Source organism: Aspergillus fumigatus, chromosome 3 (assembly GCF_000002655.1).
Source record: "Aspergillus fumigatus Af293 chromosome 3, whole genome shotgun sequence".
NCBI classification, from domain to species: domain Eukaryota; kingdom Fungi; phylum Ascomycota; class Eurotiomycetes; order Eurotiales; family Aspergillaceae; genus Aspergillus; species Aspergillus fumigatus.
The window spans coordinates 1,420,031-1,438,450 of record NC_007196.1 but is presented as its reverse complement, the minus strand read 5'-3'; the positions used below and the strand labels follow the sequence as shown (position 1 = coordinate 1,438,450).

At 51.8% G+C, this 18,420-nt stretch overlaps 7 protein-coding genes across 7 annotated transcripts; 4 read left to right on the top strand and 3 right to left on the bottom strand.

Moving 5' to 3' along the window:
* Window positions 1–211: 211 nt before the first annotated feature.
* AFUA_3G05880 (oxysterol-binding protein related protein OSH3) lies at window positions 212–3,535 on the top strand. The gene is made up of 2 exons (XM_749923.3): window positions 212–435; window positions 552–3,535. The coding sequence occupies exons 1-2, from the start codon at window positions 400–402 to the stop codon at window positions 3,411–3,413; spliced, it is 2,898 nt and encodes a 965-aa protein (XP_755016.2). The 5' UTR covers window positions 212–399; the 3' UTR covers window positions 3,414–3,535.
* A 129-nt stretch (window positions 3,536–3,664) lies between these two features.
* AFUA_3G05870 (IFRD domain-containing protein) lies at window positions 3,665–5,936 on the bottom strand. Its single transcript, XM_749924.2, has 2 exons — window positions 5,247–5,936; window positions 3,665–5,115 (listed from the first exon to the last, which is right to left on the bottom strand). The coding sequence occupies exons 1-2, from the start codon at window positions 5,435–5,437 to the stop codon at window positions 3,870–3,872; spliced, it is 1,437 nt and encodes a 478-aa protein (XP_755017.1). The 5' UTR covers window positions 5,438–5,936; the 3' UTR covers window positions 3,665–3,869.
* A 163-nt stretch (window positions 5,937–6,099) lies between these two features.
* Window positions 6,100–7,717, bottom strand: AFUA_3G05860 (exosome non-catalytic core subunit RRP4). The gene is made up of 2 exons (XM_749925.2): window positions 7,388–7,717; window positions 6,100–7,296 (listed from the first exon to the last, which is right to left on the bottom strand). Exons 1-2 carry the CDS (start codon window positions 7,606–7,608, stop codon window positions 6,345–6,347), a joined length of 1,173 nt encoding a protein of 390 aa, XP_755018.1. The 5' UTR covers window positions 7,609–7,717; the 3' UTR covers window positions 6,100–6,344.
* Window positions 7,718–7,868: 151 nt separating this feature from the next.
* AFUA_3G05850 (uncharacterized protein) lies at window positions 7,869–9,585 on the bottom strand. Its single transcript, XM_749926.2, has 3 exons — window positions 9,342–9,585; window positions 9,156–9,272; window positions 7,869–9,089 (listed from the first exon to the last, which is right to left on the bottom strand). Exons 1-3 carry the CDS (start codon window positions 9,434–9,436, stop codon window positions 8,264–8,266), a joined length of 1,038 nt encoding a protein of 345 aa, XP_755019.2. The 5' UTR covers window positions 9,437–9,585; the 3' UTR covers window positions 7,869–8,263.
* A 68-nt stretch (window positions 9,586–9,653) lies between these two features.
* On the top strand, window positions 9,654–11,136 carry AFUA_3G05840 (putative RNA binding protein Rnp24). The gene has a single exon (XM_749927.2). It carries the CDS (start codon window positions 9,816–9,818, stop codon window positions 10,932–10,934), a length of 1,119 nt encoding a protein of 372 aa, XP_755020.1. The 5' UTR covers window positions 9,654–9,815; the 3' UTR covers window positions 10,935–11,136.
* Window positions 11,137–11,222: 86 nt separating this feature from the next.
* Window positions 11,223–15,037, top strand: AFUA_3G05830 (uncharacterized protein). The gene is made up of 2 exons (XM_749928.2): window positions 11,223–12,545; window positions 12,609–15,037. Exons 1-2 carry the CDS (start codon window positions 11,863–11,865, stop codon window positions 14,005–14,007), a joined length of 2,082 nt encoding a protein of 693 aa, XP_755021.1. The 5' UTR covers window positions 11,223–11,862; the 3' UTR covers window positions 14,008–15,037.
* A 477-nt stretch (window positions 15,038–15,514) lies between these two features.
* Window positions 15,515–18,364, top strand: AFUA_3G05820 (ZZ type zinc finger domain protein; the record flags this gene model as incomplete). The annotated part of the gene is made up of 4 exons (XM_749929.1): window positions 15,515–15,649; window positions 15,873–16,740; window positions 16,794–17,005; window positions 17,063–18,364. 4 exons carry the CDS (start codon window positions 15,515–15,517, stop codon window positions 18,362–18,364), a joined length of 2,517 nt encoding a protein of 838 aa, XP_755022.1.
* Window positions 18,365–18,420: the final 56 nt, after the last annotated feature.

Sequence of the window (18,420 nt, the reverse complement as noted above, 5' to 3'; positions counted from 1 at the left end):
GTCTGATTCAACGAATAGAATGCCCCATGTTTTGCTCTTTATTCCCAGCTCGATGAATTATTTTGGGGGTGGGGGCTGCCTTACTCCCCTTTTTCTTTCTTGCTCACTGCCGTCTGCGCAAACGTCAGACCGTACAAAGCTGACACCCGGAGAACAATGGAATGAATGCATTAGTGGCTGAGGTCAGCGGCCGAATTCGTTCTCCGCATCATCATCCTCCTCCTCCTCCTCCTCCCCAGCAGACTGCTGTTTATCTATCAACACCATCTGCTTTGCTCTTCATCGTTTCCTAAAACATCATTGATTGCTTTCTTGTGAGAATTGATGTTCTGAATTGTCTTTAACCGTGATCGACCTTCTCTGTCTACAGTCCGACAACCCTGATTACCCCCCGCAGTCATGGCTGCCATGGAGGAGTTGGAGATCCACAGCAAGGTAAGGAGGAGGCTTCATGTATCAATTAGTGTCTCTTTTTCATTGCGATACATACAATAAAAGAAATCTACCGGTCGAGTTCTATCGCACATGCTGATGTGAATCCTCCCGCTCAGTCCTACTTCGTCCGATGGGTCAATGTCAAGCCCGACCATACCATCTCCTGGAGCATCCAGCCGCACAAGAAATCCCTCAACTTTGGCATCTTCAAGCATCCCGGCCATTCCGGTGTCCTCAGTTCTACCAATCATCCTGCCGGCGACTATCACAGTACCGATTCGAGCGAGAACTTACCGTCGGCCGCTGCTGCCGCTGGTTCGCGAACCTCGGTCATTGAAAAGCTGACCAGTATCGGCCTCAAGCAGGTCCGATGGATTGGCAAGTGCGAAGCGGACAAGATCGTCAAGGGTACCTACGATGTACCTCACAATGAGGGTGGGAACTACGCGCTGGTCTTTGACAACACCTTCTCCAAGCAAATCTCCAAAACGGTCACCCTGGTGCTGCTCACTTATCCTACACATTCGGGCCCTACGAACCACTCGACAACGCAGCTCGCTCGCGAGGTAGAGTTTGCTGAGAATGCCAACGCAACGGCGCGAAACCGAGGTAACAGCATCCTTTCTAAAGCGCCATCTCAAGCCGTCAGCACGACCTCCGGGACGACCCATACTGGACTTTTGCACAAGCGCCGCAGGAAACGCCACCAGGGTTGGGCAAGGCGATACTTTTCGTTGGACTTCACCTCGTCGACTCTCTCCTACTATCACGATCGCAATTCATCCGCGCTACGTGGCTCAATTCCTCTTTCGCTGGCTGCCGTCGCTTGCAATGAAAAGTCGCGTGAAATTTCCATCGATTCGGGCACAGAGGTTTGGCACTTGCGGGCCAGCAATGACCAGGATTTCATTGCCTGGAAGCGTGCGTTAGAGAAGGCCTCCTCGAAGGCGTCCGCCGAGGACTCTCACGCGCCCGAGGTGCTGCTTCGCGTGCCTTCCCAGCGCTTCCTCACAAATGCCGCGGAGGAACGCGAATGGATGCAGGTGGAGCATCTGGTCAGCAAGGTATCGGGGTCCCGGGATGCAGTGCGTCGACTGGCCAGAGACACCGATCCAAAATACTTGAATAATTCGTCGGCTCTGACTCCTTACGAGCGGCCCCGGGGTCGCTCCCCCAGTCCCCACCCGGAAGCCAACGGTGAGGACTACTTCGAGGCGCGCGAACGGCGTCCATTCTGGAAACGGAAACCCAGTTCAAATTCCAATCAAACAGCCAAGCGCTCCACCGCGACGACGACGACGACGACGACGACGATCGCCGCAAGCTCACAGCTGGCGGTCCCATCGCCCGCGGCAGATGCGGCGTCCCTTGCAGGCGACCGGAAACCCAGCAGCATTGCCAGCCATCCGGATCAGGCGGAAGAAATCCATGACCATTTGATGGCTCTCCTGAGAGATCTGGATCATGTAGTCAGTGAATTTTCGGCTTTGATCGCCGAGAGCCGACATCGTCGGCATCCGCCTGGAATGACGGCGCAGTCTCGGCTGAGCATGGAGTCGGAGATGTCGCAGGAATTCTTTGACGCTGTTGATGGAGGAAACACGTCGCCATTGCTGACCATCAAGGGAGACAGTGACGATGAAGGAGCGGGTGATACCGCCCGGCAGACTGAGGACGAAGTCGTCGCAGATGACGCCCCATCAGACAGCGAGGAAGAAGCGGCGGAGCCCGTTACGCCCCATGGTGGAGAGAAGGACTCATCCTTGTTCCCATCGCGCCCCAAATCGCTGTCGCCTTTGCCTCTGAGCCCTGTACGTCGCCGCGGCAATATCGCTGCCCCCACAGTCATGCCCCCTAGTCTGATCGGTTTCCTCCGCAAAAATGTGGGTAAAGACCTGTCACAGATCTCGATGCCCGTGTCCTCCAATGAGCCGCTCTCACTACTGCAACGCGCCGCCGAGGTGCTCGAATACTCCACTCTGCTTGACCAGGCGGCAAAGGCTGCTGACAGTTTGGAGCGGCTCATGTACGTGACAGCCTTTGCAATATCTTCGCTGTCAAGCAACCGCGTGCGAGAGCGAGCCATTCGGAAACCCTTTAACCCCATGCTGGGAGAGACCTACGAGCTGGTGCGGGAGGATCTTGGATTCCGATTCATTGCGGAGAAGGTCTCGCACCGTCCCGTGCAGCTAGCGTATCAGGCAGACAGCAAGGACTGGAGTCTAGCCCAATCGCCGATGCCGACGCAGAAATTCTGGGGTAAATCCGCGGAGATCATCACGGAGGGGAAGTTCCGGCTGACTCTGCACACGACCGGTGAGCATTTCAGCTGGTCCGCGGCCTCGTCGTTCCTGCGCAACATCATCGCCGGCGAGAAATACGTTGAACCGGTCGGTGAGATGCCAGTGCTGAACGAGACGACGGGCCAGAAGAGCGTTTCGACCTTCAAGGCCGGCGGCATGTTCTCGGGCCGCAGCGAGGAGGTCATCACTAAGGCAGTCGATCCGTACAACAACGAGCTGCCGCTAGGGCTGACAGGCACCTGGACATCGTCGCTGCAGCTCACCAAGAACGGATCCGCCACGGGCACGGTGATCTGGAAGGCCGGGCCCCTTGTGCCCAACGCGCCCAAACACTACGGTCTGACGGCATTCGCGGCAACTCTGAACGAGATCACGCCCATCGAGGAGAAGCGACTGCCGGTGACGGACTCGCGGCTGCGGCCGGATCAGCGGGCGCTGGAGGACGGGGATGTGGACCGTGCGGAGCAAGTCAAGGTGCAGCTGGAGGAAGCGCAACGGGCGCGGCGGCGCGAGATGGAGGCGGCGGGCGAGAGCTGGACGCCGCGCTGGTTCAAGCGGGTGGATGCGGATGAAGATGCGGAGGATGTCTGGGCCCTGAAGCCGGGCAAGGATGGCTACTGGGAGGAACGGGCCCGGGGAACCTGGACAGGTGTGGTGCCCGTATTCGAGGCGTAGTTAAAGTTCCCATGTGTATGTTTATTTCGTCTATAATCCTGTATAGACATACATGTCGTAGATAGAGGGCTTGTCTATAGAGATAATAATTTAGAGTTGCTGACAATCTCGCCCTCTACTACTATTATTACCTCTATATAAATCACAAGGAGCAGAAATACAATGCATAAGCCTAGTCAAGCTTATGCTTACGACTATCCAGCTGCCAATCGACCTCCGCTCATAGCGGTTATTACTGTGGGGAATTTGATGTAGTGGCAAGCAACAGTAGTTTCATTTAAACTGCACAAAAACATATCGTGTCCATTTCGTTGCTAGTCGTCAATATCAGATCATTGTCGGTGTCACATCATTCGCTTGAGCGTTATATACAGCTGAATCCCAAGGCTGCTATTGGGATATATTGCGGCAATCTCAACATTTCCGGACAAATTTGACCCGGGAGATTCACGTAACTCAGTCCTCGTCTGACTGATCATGAACAGCCCATCGGTGATTATTGCGGGGCCTTGTTGATTTTCTGGCGCTTGTACGCTCGGATGGCGGTGCCCGCACCATCAACGGCAGACTGTCCAGGACGGCGCGGTTGCCCTCAAAGTAGTGTACCGCGAATCCTCCCTGGAGAACTCGTCGGAGAGAGTTCAGTCGAATCCACTTCCACCAACGGTCAATGCTCATGACCCCTTCTCTTCCGATCTTCACGCGGACTTTGCTCCCGTACTGCCGATTCGAATCTTGATCGATCGCCTTGTTGTACATGGGGCCGCGTCGGGGATTCTCCACAGTCGTCAAGATGGAGGCGAAATTGCTGTGCAGGTTCTTCTTGTCTCGCTTGCTGATGTGCTTTTTGTGCACGGTGGCCAAGGATTGGAGTTGCTGTTCCAACTCATGGGTGTTGTGGTACGCATTGTAGCGTTTGACGAGTTTTGGCCCGTCCCGGTCCCTGGCCCCCATAAACTCCTCCTCGTCGGATTTGACTTCCTCGTCTTCGTCGTCGTCGTCCTCTTGCGGTGTGTAGCTCTTCTCGTACAGCAGGGCGATATTCTCGCCAGCGGCAATCTGCCGGGCCGGATCGTTGCTATTAAGTTGATCCATGAAAATCTGGACCGCCTCTTCGCTTTCGGCCTCCAAGTCCTCGATTTCTGTCGCGAGGTAGCCCCATTCCTGCAGAGCGGCCGTGACAGTGGCCCCGTCGTCAGCCGCATCGATTGAATGGCCATCGGAGGCAGCAATGTCCAGGAAGAAGGTCATCTGATCGACAATGCTGTCTTCGCCAGCACCACCAAAGCTGGTACATACCCCCAGGCAATGGATTGCGGCAGCTTTGATCACAGGAGAAGTCGAGTCGCGGATCGTGCGGGTCAGCAGCGGTTCTACATTTTCGTAGATGGTATTGTCAAAGGCGGTGATGGTAAGAAGACTCAATGCGCGAAGCGCTAAGGTTGTCTCTCGCACGCTGCTTTCAAATTTGATACTCTTGGCAAAAGCACTCACGAGGTCAAGGACACGAGTGCGGATACGATCCTCAATGTAATGAGATTTGGCGAGACGGCAAAAAGCAGCATAGGCCTCTTCTCGGGCCAGGACGCTGCTCCGTTTGCGATCCAGGATATCTTCAACGACATCCTCAAGCTCTTCAGGCCAGTTGGCGTTTGTACCAGCATCTGGAATAATGTCACCCACGTCATCCAGGGAACCGAGGCTGTGAAAAATGCCAACATGATTAGTTATAATTGGATTACCACGAACAATTACGTCATCCCGCCCTCAAGGACCCTCGAAAAGGAAAAAAAGGGAAAAGTTGGGAGAGGAAAGCGAGGGAAAGAAGCTCACCTATATGCAGTGTCGTCGCTGAGATTACCTTCATCCTCTTCATCGGATGGATGCCTGCTCACGTTGCGAGACGACTGTTTCGAACTTTGAGCAGAGGCCGCGCGAGAGGGACGGCGAGAGCCTTCGCGAGAAGCGGCCTTGCGGGACATAGTCTTGCCGCTCTCAAAGATCTGACGGCGTAGGTCAGGCATGGTGAGAGATTCGTAGAAAACGAGATAGAGGAGAGGTAAGTATAGATAGAGGATGAGGTCGATAATCAAGTAATTGTTACGGATAAGGGTCACAATGATCAGGGGGGGCGTGGATATCTCAATACTAGGGTATGGAGAGTGTCGGCAGAAAGAATGTTTTCACAAAGACGATGGACATGATAAGACTGGAGAAAGAACTCTACAGCAGAATAAGGGCTGGAAAGCGTCTGTTTGAAGGCTGAGTTGATGCCTACGATGGAAAAGGATGAAAGACAGAGGAAGACGTCAACGGCAAACCCTCGCTTTTTATGAACAGGACGGGAAGAACGATAATACGTAACAGCCAGCCCATGCTTGAGCCCCATCAGCCAGGTTCGTGCAGTTTGTTTACCCTCCAATATTCTTTCACATGGACTGAACCACTGGAGATTCCACCAATAATGAATGCTTATTCTTCTTTTATCCCCTCAACCTCAACCACCACTGCGGAGTTTCTGTCCTGTCTCTGCAAGTCTTTCTCATTTCTTCTGTTCCTCTTCCAATTTCCATTTTCTTTTGCCAATCGCCGAGGGCCTTATCGCCACGTGATGCGGGGTCGCTTATCAATTGAATGGAGCATGACTAAAAGACAACCTTTGAGTGGTTACAGATCTACCGTTATAGAGAGTAGTAAATAAGGCATCGATTGGTGATCATTTCAGGCCAGACTGGTATGCAAGTACCCTGCAGCTTGCTGTTGTCTAAGGGTATTTCAATAGTCGATTGTGTTCCTTGGTTACTAAGGCTATGCAGCTGGGGCCTCTCCCACAGTAGGTTGCGAATAGGGAATCGTAATATACCGAATTATTCATGAAAGGGTATCTATCATGTATGCCTCCTGGGCCCCTGGAAAGCACCATTATTCTCGTCATCGTGCTACCGTCGCCAAAGCTAGGATCCCTGAAGCTTTGGTGCCCTCGAGATACTCCCTTCCTTCTCTTCTCCGCTCGTCCTCATCCTCATCATCACCGACTTCGAGATCGACCTGTAAGCTGGCATCGTATGCTCTCATGACAGTTTCCTCATCCACACGTACTCCGCCTTGAACCAGCACGCGAATACATTGCGCCAGGCGTGCAATCTCGCGCCGTGTCTGCGGTGGAATCTCGTCGTTCTGGCTGGAATAGATAGAGCTTGATACCATCTCCTCCATACGGGTGATGGATACATTCTCCGTCGTAGAGGACGCGGCGGCCGCGCCGTCGGCGTGCTTCGCGATCCAGATGTAACCATTCACCCCGAGGATAATGTTCACCTCGCCGCCTCCGTTCGCCGTGTTGACTGTCCACTGTTGTCTCCGGGCGCGAACCACACCACCCGTGCCTGAGGTGCCTAGCAACCCTGCAGAGGCAGTTCCCGCTCCAGGGCCTCCCTTCACTGTCGAACTCGAAGCTCCGCTACCACCGGTTCCCGCAACAGCGAGGAATACGCCATTTCTAAGCTTGCCGTATTTCAGCGATCGCGTATGCAATGAGGCTGAGCCGTCAGAATGCACGCTCTGAACTTCTGCAACCACCAGATCCCCTTCGCTGAAGAAGGTTCGAATCTGCAGCTCATCCGCGCTTGTCCGTCGACGGAGGATGCCTCCAGGCAGGTTGATGGCGGAGAGGGGTAGTTGTGCTAGAAGAGGAGCGGCAATATCGACCTTCCATCGTCTTGACTGAACCTCCACAATGCGTCCAACAACCAGATCACCGATTTCTGGGATATATCGAGCCCGCAGCGGCTGAACGGAGAGCAGTTTGTTCGTTTTCTGTACAGTGCCAGCAACAGTGGCAATGATAGAAGTCGAGAGTGGATTCGAGTAGGTACCGTGACCTCTGCGATTCGATCAGTAACAATCCTGGACCGCCTGTGGAAGCAATCTGAAATGCGCAGAACATCACAGCTTAAACGTGGGTAAAGACCAACCTCATCCATTGTGGATCATCCGTCACCACTTCACCCGGTGTCACAATTCCTGCGCCAATCTTTGTCCCTTCCACTAAGCGGGGCCGTTTGCTTGGTCGAGAGCCTCCTCTTGAAGTCAAGTCAACTCCTCCGTCTGAGTCTATCGACATTGAATCGAAGTCTGAATCTGGGTGGGGAGAATCGACATCCTGCACAACGGGAGGCAGAATCGTGATGGCCATTTTGAAGGGAAATTATTACCAAAGGTAATCTTTGGCCGATGAATACAGAAACGATTATCGAGCTGAAGTTGACCTGGAAAGTTGTGTTCAACTTCCAAGAGCAGAAGATTCCGCAATCGAATTGTTCAAGAGCAAACAGGACAAACTTGGTGCAAACAGCACGTGAAAATAGATAGAATCTTATACACACAGTAGAGAGTCAGAAGTAATTGAGAAACCCATACAATTTTGGCATGCTTTGATATAAAGAGGAGAGAAATATAGGGAGCTGTTCAGTTGCCCTAGTGGATTTTTATTGTAGTTATTCATGAATCTAATTAGTCCTTTCCATTTATGGTTCACATAATGCTCTCGCCAGTCCATTATGAGGGGGAAAAAGTGAAATAGAACGATATGACGACAATGAAAAGATGTAAAGGAGTATGGCTGAATGGCAAGCCTTTCTCAAGCTTGTCAAAGTACGACACACTTTGCGAGAGCCAGCCATGCCGGTCAAACAGGGATCAACATAAGAAATTAAGGGCAGTACTGGCAAGCCTCTGCAGGCAGCTTCTCTTACGGTGTCACCCTAGATAGTTCGTGACGTCAGAAGGAGAAACGAGAAATAAATTAGTACATAGAGGGAGATCAATGCTTAAAGGAGACAAATAGGTCTTCAGGCACCCACACCTGACGACCTTTTCGACGTGCGCTTGGCATTTGAGTTCGTGTCGTCCTTCTTTTTCTTGCTGGGACGGCTGCTGCCACCCTTGGGTCTATAGCCCGTATCGTCATCGCGCTTGCGCTTGCCTTTGGTGCTACCCGGAGTGGGACCGGTATCCATTAAAACGCCGTCCTCGTCGTAAACATCCTCCTCTTTGCGTGGCTGGGTTACTCTTTTGGACGCCCGCGCATTAATTGGTCGAGAGCCTGACTTCTCGGACGCGTTCTCATGATCCTGCAGGAAAATATGCGGTTGATTGCGCCGGAGCCAGTTGTAGACAGAGACTGGGTTTCGTAGCGCCAACTCCCTCTCCCGCTCAGCAAAGGATGGCTTTTCGGGAATGCGACTAAGCTCGAGAGCAGCTGCTTCATCGCCGAGCTTTGCATCCATGCTCAAGTAATACTCGGTTTCGTGCTCCGGAGTAAGATATCCAAGCTTCTCCTCCAGGCTTATATTTGTAGAAGAATCCTCTCTTAGGGGCGGCACCGCCGTATGAGGCACCTTTTGGAGGGCAGTGTAATGCATGCGCGGCGCAAATGCGTTGCCTCGTTTAATATCGTCTTCCAGAGTGCGATATGCTTCGAGTGTCATGCTGCCAGCATCCATCTGTGCTTTCGCATCTTTCAAGATGGATTTTGCCGTCGCGGTGTCGACGTACATCGGCGATCGTTCAGGCGTGGGCAGGAAGGATGAGTCTCCCGGCGCACTGAGATCAAATCGCTGATCCGCTGGGATGTGCAAGCTTTCATTAAATTCAAGGAGAACCTCTAGAAGCTGGCTGTGGCAGGAGAGTTAGTCTCCAACAATCCTGTGTCTTCCCATACACCTGCAGATCTTCGCTTACTCGTTCTGCTCCTGAATTCTCTTTGAGAGATCTTCGATGCGCAACTCTTCGCGGATCAGAGACTCGCTCTCCTTCATCCCAAGCTCGAATTTGACTTTGAGTTTGGCATACTTCTTTCTGTAGGACCAGGAGAGAGCCATATTAGTTCACATACCCATTGCTAAAGCTGCGCATTGAACGACCTACTTGAAAGAACGATACGACTGTTTCGCAGGGGCACTGGTCGATTCGTCGGGCAGGCTCTCGGCCACGGAGCGGGAATCCTCGTTTTCCTGTGACATGTCGATTCAAGATGGATGCGGAGACGCGTATTCAGAGGAACAACACAGAAAAGAGATAGATGATTGGGGATGAAATGGTGAGTGTCAAAGAGAGCTCTGAAAGCGAGCGGTGGTGTTGATGGCTCGTCACCTGTCGCCAAGTCCGACGTTCACACTGGAAAGATTATTGCGTCGGCGGGTGTTTTTGCCCGCCGTAAAAAGTTTCAATCCTCTCCATTCATACCAAAGACAATAGTTGAATGCGCTTGGGTTACCTTGGCCAGTCAAAACAAGCTCCTATTCTGAATTGCTATTTTACGGCCTCATTAATCTATTAATGAAGTGGGCCATTTTCTAACGACGATTTTCGAGTCATTGAGGAACCTGATTTCTATCCAACATGGCTGGCCTCGGTGAAGGTAGCCAAAAAAAGCGAAAGCTAACAGACGTTCCTGAAATTGAAATCGATGTGTCCGCGCCTGAACCTCCGTCGAAAAAGGCTCTGCGCAAAGCCAAAAAGAAGGTTGCTGAGCCTACTACTGATCCTACAACGAAGCAAGAGGCTGCTGTGCCCAGCAAAAAGCAAGAAGACGAGGCTCCCAAAAAACGTTCAGACCACGGCATCTGGATTGGAAACCTGGCCTTTTCGGTGACCAAAGATGATCTGCGCAAGTTTCTCACAAGCAATTGCACATTTGCGGATACCACAATCACCCGTATACATCTGCCCAAGGGCCAGGAAAAGTTTGGAAAGGCTCAGAACAAGGGTTTCGCTTACATCGATCTTGCCAACGAGAAGGCTGTGAAGGAGGCAGTAGGATTGAGCGAGCAGCTGCTATCTGGGCGCCGTGTGTTGATCAAGGATGCGAAGAACTTTGACGGCAGACCAAAAAAGTCAGAGTCGGATTCCGCGGCAACAGTTACGAAACCTCCTTCGAAACGGATATTCGTTGGCAATCTCGGCTTTGATGTTACAAAAGAGGTTCTCGAGGAACATTTTGGACAATGCGGTACCGTCGCACATGTACATGTGGCAACGTTTCAGGATAGTGGAAAATGCAAGGGCTATGCTTGGGTGGAGTTTGAGGATCTTGCTGCCGCCGAAGCAGCGGTGAAGGGCTTTGTTATGATTGATGAAGACGAGGAAGACGATGAGGGCTCTGGAGAAGAAGAGTCCGGTAAGCGCAGGAAGTCGAAGAAACGCAGACAGAGGAGGGTTTGGGTGAACCAGCTTCTTGGTCGACGAATGCGCATGGAGTTCGCGGAGGATGCGACAACACGGTACAAGAAGCGGTTTGGTAAAGATGGGGAAGGCAAGAAGAAAGATGAATCGGTCATTACTGAAGTGGAAGATGGGCCTCTTGAGCGGGAGTCCACCGGAGACAGGCCGCAACAGTCACATCCTGAGAAGCCCAAGAGAAACAACAAGCCTGAATACTCACGATACGCCAAAGAAACCGTGCAGAAGCTTAGCGGTGCTATTGTCGAACCCCAAGGAAAGAAAATCACTTTTGACTGAGACTTTCCAATATAGAAACGGAGCAGGATGGCTCTCTCATATGCTATACTGAAGCTTTTAGTCAGGTGATTGACGTTCAACCACTTTTTCTTTGCAAGTCATTTAAAACTGTCTTTATTGCATTAAAAATTGATTGGAATGATCGTGAACAGAATAATGTACTGTTCTGTACTCGACAACTGTACTGCTGTTAGCATGAGCGTTTGTACTTTGCAATTAACATGACACTGGAAGGTAGGCATAAACAAGCTATGACCACTTTTGGGCTAGAATCCATCCACTGGCTTTACATTATCAAACTTCTCATAGCAAACATTCAACCTTGATGTTGTATTAATATGTCTTCGTCAACTAACATGGACAATAACTCTGGCTTATCTGATCGCTATACCTAATGTGATTAGCTATTCTTATGCCTAAAGCCTAAGGAGAGTCTAACCGTCGAAGGCTATTATTCTATATGTCGGATTTATTGAAGCTAGTAATAAATTCTAGATTCGCTTGAGGTGGTTTGGGGGACACTAACCGGATTTGGATAGTTGACATCGATGGAGAGATGTCATGGCTCATGCTAAAAAGCGATCAACTTTGATAGTGTTTGTCTCGTTGCATTTCCCTCGACTGCCCAACCGTCCCACCACTCCTTGCCCTCGTTATCGAGGTGCATCTTCTTCTCATCCGCCCATCGACCTTTCTACGTTCATTTCCGTCTTTCCATACACGTGTTCGACTTTTTGCCGCTTCTGTTGATCATTCCCGCCCCCCGTCCTTGCAATCCGGTTGTCTCGCCGCTCTTCGTTCCTGGTCGGTGCATCCTTCATCCTTACCTCAATTCTCCCCCCCCCCCCAAGATTCACAGTGACACGAAGAAACATCGCATCCTGTGTTCACTTTTTTCTTTTTTTGCCATCGCCTACGCCAACCAAAAATGGCTTCACGTCGTCGCAAGATCGGTGCTAGTCGTCGGAGGAGAAGAAGAGATGAGGAAGGCGAGGATGAAGGTTCCCTAGAGGAGGAGTTGGAGGATGATTCGTTAAGCGAGGGCTCGGTCATCAGTCATCCCGGTGATGATGATGATGACGACGACGACGACGACGACGATGCTGATGGCGAGGGAAGCGACGAGAGCGACGGGGAGGCTTCTTCGTCCCCGCACTTGGACAGAACCAACAGACCTCAGGTCAACGGTCTCGTGCCTGAAATCAACCAGCGGTCTGGACGACGCCATTCCTCATCTCCCGGAAAACGACACATAGATACCGCTGTGTCAGATACTGAGGCAATGATGAATGGATTGACGCTGTCTGATCAAGCAAGTGAAGTGGCAGAAATCCACTTTGATGATATGAAGGGAGAGTCTGGTTCACTGACAGGAAGGACACCATCTGCACCTCCTACAGAAGCGAAGAGAGAGACTTTTGCGGAGCGAAAACGCCGCGAGCACGAACGGTATGCAAAGGAGCGGGATGAGAATCCAGCCTTCGTACCTACTCGAGGACGCTTTTTCCTTCACGATAAGCGTTCCACCGAGCCTGGTCCGAATGGCCACAGGCCGTTCAGCAAATCAAAGTCGAGACCTTATGGCCTCATTGTGGATGGAAATGTTCGCAGGTAAGCCTTCCCCAACCCCCTTGTTATCTGCTCCTTGTAGCTAACCATTGTTCCACACCCAAGGCACTCCAAACCTGATGCTAGCGAAGGGCAGTGGACGCATGATCTGCACGAGACGGTCGCAGGCGATGAACCCACCAACAAGCCCTCTGCCGTACCAGAATCCATGTCGGACTTTGCCCCAAAACCTGTCCCTACGGCCCCTCGTTCTACGCCCCCGAACAGGTCTTTCTCGAGCACCACCCTGATCGGCAATGTGCCTGTTGTAGTGTTTCTGCAGGGCATGGCTCGGCCCATACCTTTCCCTGCCGTTCCAAAAAAGCAACACACTCGTCTCCCTCAACATCGTCCCCCATTGCGTCGAGACAAGCCCGTTCGCATATCGTTACCTGGACAGTCTCCTAGATACATATTCCCCTCGACAGAGCGCTCGTTCATCTTTATTCCCCGAGCGCTGAGGCCAAATCAGCAGGGTTACCGTGGCAGGGGCCGGGGTGGGTTTTATGGCGGACGCCGTCCGAGTTTTTATGCAGGCTCCGTCTACACCCCAAGCGTCACCGCTAGCCGAAGATCGTCGATGGGAAAGCCAGCTTCTCATGATGGATACCCCTCGCCGGCTGCGTCCGTATTGTCAAGACATACGGTGGTTACGACCGAGAATGGGAAGCCAATCGTCCGTCTGCCTCCACCTTCCAGGCCATTAGGCGGCGTGCCACCAGCAGCCGCTGCTACTGGTCCCGCAGCCGTTGTTCCCGCGTCACTGCCACAACCTATGCCTCAACCCCAGCCCCAACAGCCCTCGTACCGCGAGAGCCGTCCGGCTCCCATTCCAATGCATCAGCCGCGTCCTCAGAAAGCGGTTTCTGTCGCCGATATAGAGACTCCTGCAAGATTCTCCTTTAATGCCCCCCAACCACAGCAGGAACAACCGTTCCAACACCAGGTTCCTATGCCTATCAATGGGCCCGGCTATGGTGCTGATGTTCAATCTGCCCATGCAGCTGGGACGCCTTCATCACACATACCCGAGCGAGCAATCCATGCTCAACCTTTCCAGCCATATGGCTTCCAACAAGCCCAGCCATTTTATCCTGCCGCTTATCCCCCCGGTACAGTATTCTATCCAGTGTCTGGAACAGAGTTTCCGCCGTTCAACGCAGCCGGCATGCCGGGAGCATCTCTCGTGCCCTATCCCCCAGCGGGACAGCAAGCCCCATATGTGGTTCCAGGAGCCCACGCCTCATCCGCAGAGCAGCCTTCGCAACCAGGTACAGTAGCCCACGAGGCAGGAGGCACGGTATATTTCTATGACACCACGCAGATGTGGCCTAACGCATCCTATGCCACGCCCTCTGCGCCGGGACCTGGTGGCGTCATTGGCATAGGTGGAATGATGACTCCTCCAGGCACAACCTTCTATTATCCTCAGCCGCAGGGTGGTGTATACTACGCTCCGCAATAAAAAAAAAAAAAAAAAAAAAGGCAAAAGAGGCATTTTCTATGTTTTTCTTTCGTTCACATTTCGATATCTAAAGTATTCTTACCTTGTCATCTTCTTTATCCTCGCTTGTTTATGTTTTACACTTTCCCTTCCATACATTTCTCGCCCTGCGCTTTAGTCTCACTGTGATGCGACGCAATCGGTAATTCCCAAAACTTATGATGTCGACTATAGGAGTTTTTGTCCATTGCCAACCGATTTCCCATCTCCCCCATTTCACTTTACTGTTTTCTGTCCCATCTTCATGCTTCCTGTCTGATGGGATTGTCCATGATGCTGTTTCCTTGAGCTGTCTTATGGGTTGTTATTAGATAAGCCACCCTTTGCATCCTTAGCGACTGTCTTCTCTTCATTGCTGTGCCAACTTTTGTTGGCTGGAAGCTCTCATGTTCTTACCCATTTTTTCCTGCTATTATCTGGAAAGCGATGTGGCATTGATTTCCCCCTTCCCGGTGCTGTTCCATCCTTTCTTCGCGGAATGTTGACATTTTCCTTATCTCCATATTCCTCGAAAGGCGGACCCTGGAAAAATTCAAATATTTACTTGTTTCCACACTTTGACCTGCATGGGTTTTTCGATATTCCTACTCTTGTCTTTTACCTGCATTGTTGTCCGTGCTTTGTTCCGCCGTTCGCTGCGCTCAAGCATTTAGGAATGGTGTTTAAGTTGTGGCGTGGCCTTTAAATTCAAATATGATGGAAAACAACCCGTGTGATCAGCTTCTTCTTGTCCTCTATGACTGTAGAAAGGATGCGGTGCGATCGTTGGATGAGTTGTCATTAATCTGAAGGATTGGCGAGATGTATGTAACATAGTACAGGAGCACGTCCATATCTTCAAATGAGCATCACGCATCATCCTTAGAAGACACTGAAATAATTGAAATACCCTAGATACCTCTCTAAGTATACAGTAATGATGACGATGATGATAATACCAATGGGATCTAATGGTGTTCCCTGCAAGGATGCAAAGTACCTAGGGTAGTACGGATAGTACCAATGATGATAGGGGATACGATGTGAGCTTCACCGCCTCATTCTCATTGAACTATGAACCATGATTGTAAAGTAAAGCCTTTCCCCCAGAAAGCCGAATGGAGACGGGAGCAGCAGATGACCTTCCGCCTCCGCACCTTTAGACTCTGGCCGACCTCTCAGGTTGTTACGTAGCCCCAGGCAGCCTTCTGCCATACCTTACCTTTACCTCTTGCTTTATTACCAGCTCCCTCTCTCTCGTCTCTTCCCTCTTCCCTCTACCTCTACCTCTAATCTATTTATTCAGTACATCATATCTGACTTCATCCATTGTACTTTTTAATCATCCTCATCAATCTCTTAACCTTTTCTTTCATCATCTTGCTTCTCGCATACTTTCTGTCTTCGCTTCCTGCTCATCATCTCTTACGTAGGTGACTAGTGCCTTATCTCTAGTTCACCTTCGTCACCTTCATCTTCAGTCTACACCATGGCCACCCCCATCCCCCCGGCTAGTCCAGTCGGTCCTGAAACCCTAATCACAATCAAAGTTCTCTACAACGACAGCACTAGACGCTTCAAGGTTCCCCTGAGAGAACTGGGTGCTCGGGTTCTTCCTCAGAAGGTATGTAGATGGTCTCCACCCTAGTTAGCTCCGGTCGGAGCTTGAACCACTCCCCATCAAGCACCCTGGAGTCCTTGCCAACCACCGTTGGCAAGCTCTCTATCCTGTTTAGCCATAAATTCTGTTCTATTACTTTACTTCATTATATCATGAGAATACGCTGAATAGAATTGCTATCCTGATTTTGTTTTTGTATGATGCTAACCGAGCTCGCGTGACCTAGCTCCGTCAACTCATTGGCGTCCCACCCGATAGTAACATCATCTTTGAACGCTACTCTGACAGCGCCGGTTGCTATGTCCGCTTAGACAGCGAGAATCTCGCAGTCTACAAGCAACTCTACCGTGCTGCTAAAGCTAAGTTGAAGCTGCGTATCAGAGCGACATTGGTCAACGAAGTGAACGAGCCTGTTGCGCAGCCTTCTCTTTCCGAGAATGCTCCGGAGGAACAGGGCCCAGCAAGATACAGCTACCTGGAGACTGTCCTGAGTTCCCCCCCACCTGTGATGGGTGCCGAAGTAGTACCCTCTGGCTCTTCGGAATCGGTGCCTGACCTGCTAGGTGCCCTCGAGAAACCTGCTTCAGTTGGTCCCCAGTCTGCTCAGTGGACAAAGGACAACACGGCACCCGCTCAGCCTGGCTATAGAGACTTTGTCCTTAACACAGATAACGTCGATGTGCCCATCGTCTCGCACAGGTCCCCAACCGGTGTATTCTGCATTGACTGCAACAACTGCGGACGTTCTATTCCCAATGAACACTACCATTGCAGCATCTGTGAAGACGGTGATTTCGATCTATGCTCTCAATGTGTAAACTCGGGCGTCTCGTGTCAATCTGAAGATCACTGGTTGATCAAGCGTATTGTCGAAGATGGCATTGTCACTAACAGCACTACTGAACGAGTGGCTCCTCGCAAGGTTGAGGAACCGAGACAGTCCAAGACGGGGTCTGAAACTCTACCTGAGCTGGCTCCCGAAGAGGTCCAAAAGCCTACTCCTGCTCCCGAAGAGGTCCAAGAGCCTACTCCAGCTACAGCTGAAAAGTACCCACTTCAAACTGCGGAGCGGATCTGCAACTCTTGTCTCAAGGGTGCGTTGCCTGTTGTCACACATGAGGTTTCCGTTGTTGCTCACTCTCGGTAGATTTCGAGGAGACTAAGATGGTCACATGCACTGACTGCGAAGACTATGATCTTTGCATCACCTGCCTTTTGAAAGACGCACACGGCCATCATCCGGCTCATCACTTCTCGCTCCTTCATGATCGAGACTTCTGCCTGAAGAGCCTCGTGCAGTCCCGTTGCAGCCCTGGCCGCCATCACCAGCATGCAGCGATCTGTGACGGTTGTGAAAAGGTATGATCCATCCGTTGTTGAATTGAGGTTTGCTCGGGGACTAATATATACTGTCAGCGTATCGTCGGTGTTCGCCACAAGTGTCTGACCTGCCCCGACTGGGACTACTGCTCAGAGTGTGTTGGCAACGCCGCGCAAACCCACCCAGGCCATCGCTTCGCTCCCCTCTATGAGGCCATCTCCGAGCCAATACAGCATCATGAGGTCCACTATGGCATCTACTGCGACGGACCATTGTGCAAAGACAAGCCGTTCCCCCGCTACATAACTGGAGTCCGGTACAAGTGCTCTGTGTGCCATGATACTGATTTCTGCGCCAAATGTGAAGCCCTACCGACCAACCCCCATAACCGCACCCACCCATTGCTGATGCTCAAGACACCGGTACGCGGCGTTACTATCAGCAATTCCGTGACTGAGAACGGGTTCGGTGGCCCTGTCATCCTTACAGGTGACCAAGTCAACAGATCTACCTCGGCACAAGCCAATATCCCAGCCGAAGCTGGGAAGTCTTCAGAGGCGCCACACCACGAGGAAGAAGCAACTGTGAAGCAAAAGGAAGTCGTGGAACCATCTCCAGGAGCGGCTGAAAAGGCGCAATCCAAGGTGTATGAGATGCCAACTACCGATCCGGCTTCCAGCTATCAAGCTTTCTTCATACGTGACACCGTCCATGACGGCACCGTCATGCTACCGAACAAGGTATTTCAACAAACATGGACACTCTATAACCCTGGACCACTTGCATGGCCCGCTGGAAGTAGTGTGCGCTTTGTGGGCGGTGATTCCATGTTTAATGTCGATACCAATCGCCCCATGAGTCTTGATGCAGTCTCCGCCGCTATGGAGAGCAACCAGCTGCTCGAACCTTTGGAGCCTGGCCAAAGCGCCGATTTCACTGTGACTCTAAAGGCCCCGAGCCGGGTCGGTACTGCCATCTCGTATTGGCGCTTGAAGCTTGCCAACGGCATGCCCTTCGGTCATAGACTCTGGTGCGATGTTCAGGTACGCGACTCCATGGCCGCGTCCACCAAGCTGGAACCAGTAGGAGAGGCCCCTCGCGCGCCCGAGCAACAGGCAGAGGCGGCTCCGGTCGATGACACTGAACGCACGGGAAGTCAAATGATCTTCCCTACCCTGGACAAGGAGTCACCGGTCGGGAGCGCCCACCAGGCAATGGTTGAAGCTCCTTTGACTGCCCCTTCCGTGTCCAATCCATCCGAGCACGATATCCTTGAGGACGTCGAGACTCTAACCTTGGACGACACCAACACCGAGACCGGGTTCCTGACTGATGAAGAGTACGATGTCCTGGATGCCAGCGACCAAGACTACCTGGAGGCTCAGTCACGGGTCTGAAGTCAGTATCTGCATGCTTGGGGTCTGCTAGCAAGGCCCTTCTTTTTATTGAACTC

What these genes read in the sequence shown, in the direction of transcription:
- AFUA_3G05880 (XM_749923.3), top strand. Translation starts at nt 400, where the DNA reads ATGGCTGCCATGGAGGAGTTGGAGATCCACAGCAAG. An exon ending in AGTTGGAGATCCACAGCAAG is followed by an intron (nt 436 to 551) that starts GTAAGGAGGAGG and finishes CCTCCCGCTCAG; the next exon opens with TCCTACTTCGTCCGATGGGT.
- AFUA_3G05870 (XM_749924.2), bottom strand. Translation starts at nt 5,437, where the DNA reads ATGCCTGACCTACGCCGTCAGATCTTTGAGAGCGGCAAGACTATGTCC. An exon ending in AGCGACGACACTGCATATAG is followed by an intron (nt 5,116 to 5,246) that starts GTGAGCTTCTTT and finishes CATTTTTCACAG; the next exon opens with CCTCGGTTCCCTGGATGACG.
- AFUA_3G05860 (XM_749925.2), bottom strand. Translation starts at nt 7,608, where the DNA reads ATGGCCATCACGATTCTGCCTCCCGTTGTGCAGGATGTCGATTCTCCC. An exon ending in GATGATCCACAATGGATGAG is followed by an intron (nt 7,297 to 7,387) that starts GTTGGTCTTTAC and finishes ATCGAATCGCAG; the next exon opens with AGGTCACGGTACCTACTCGA.
- AFUA_3G05850 (XM_749926.2), bottom strand. Translation starts at nt 9,436, where the DNA reads ATGTCACAGGAAAACGAGGATTCCCGCTCCGTGGCCGAGAGCCTGCCC. An exon ending in CAGTCGTATCGTTCTTTCAA is followed by an intron (nt 9,273 to 9,341) that starts GTAGGTCGTTCA and finishes CTGGTCCTACAG; the next exon opens with AAAGAAGTATGCCAAACTCA. An exon ending in AGAATTCAGGAGCAGAACGA is followed by an intron (nt 9,090 to 9,155) that starts GTAAGCGAAGAT and finishes CTCCTGCCACAG; the next exon opens with CCAGCTTCTAGAGGTTCTCC.
- AFUA_3G05840 (XM_749927.2), top strand. Translation starts at nt 9,816, where the DNA reads ATGGCTGGCCTCGGTGAAGGTAGCCAAAAAAAGCGAAAGCTAACAGAC.
- AFUA_3G05830 (XM_749928.2), top strand. Translation starts at nt 11,863, where the DNA reads ATGGCTTCACGTCGTCGCAAGATCGGTGCTAGTCGTCGGAGGAGAAGA. An exon ending in GTGGATGGAAATGTTCGCAG is followed by an intron (nt 12,546 to 12,608) that starts GTAAGCCTTCCC and finishes TCCACACCCAAG; the next exon opens with GCACTCCAAACCTGATGCTA.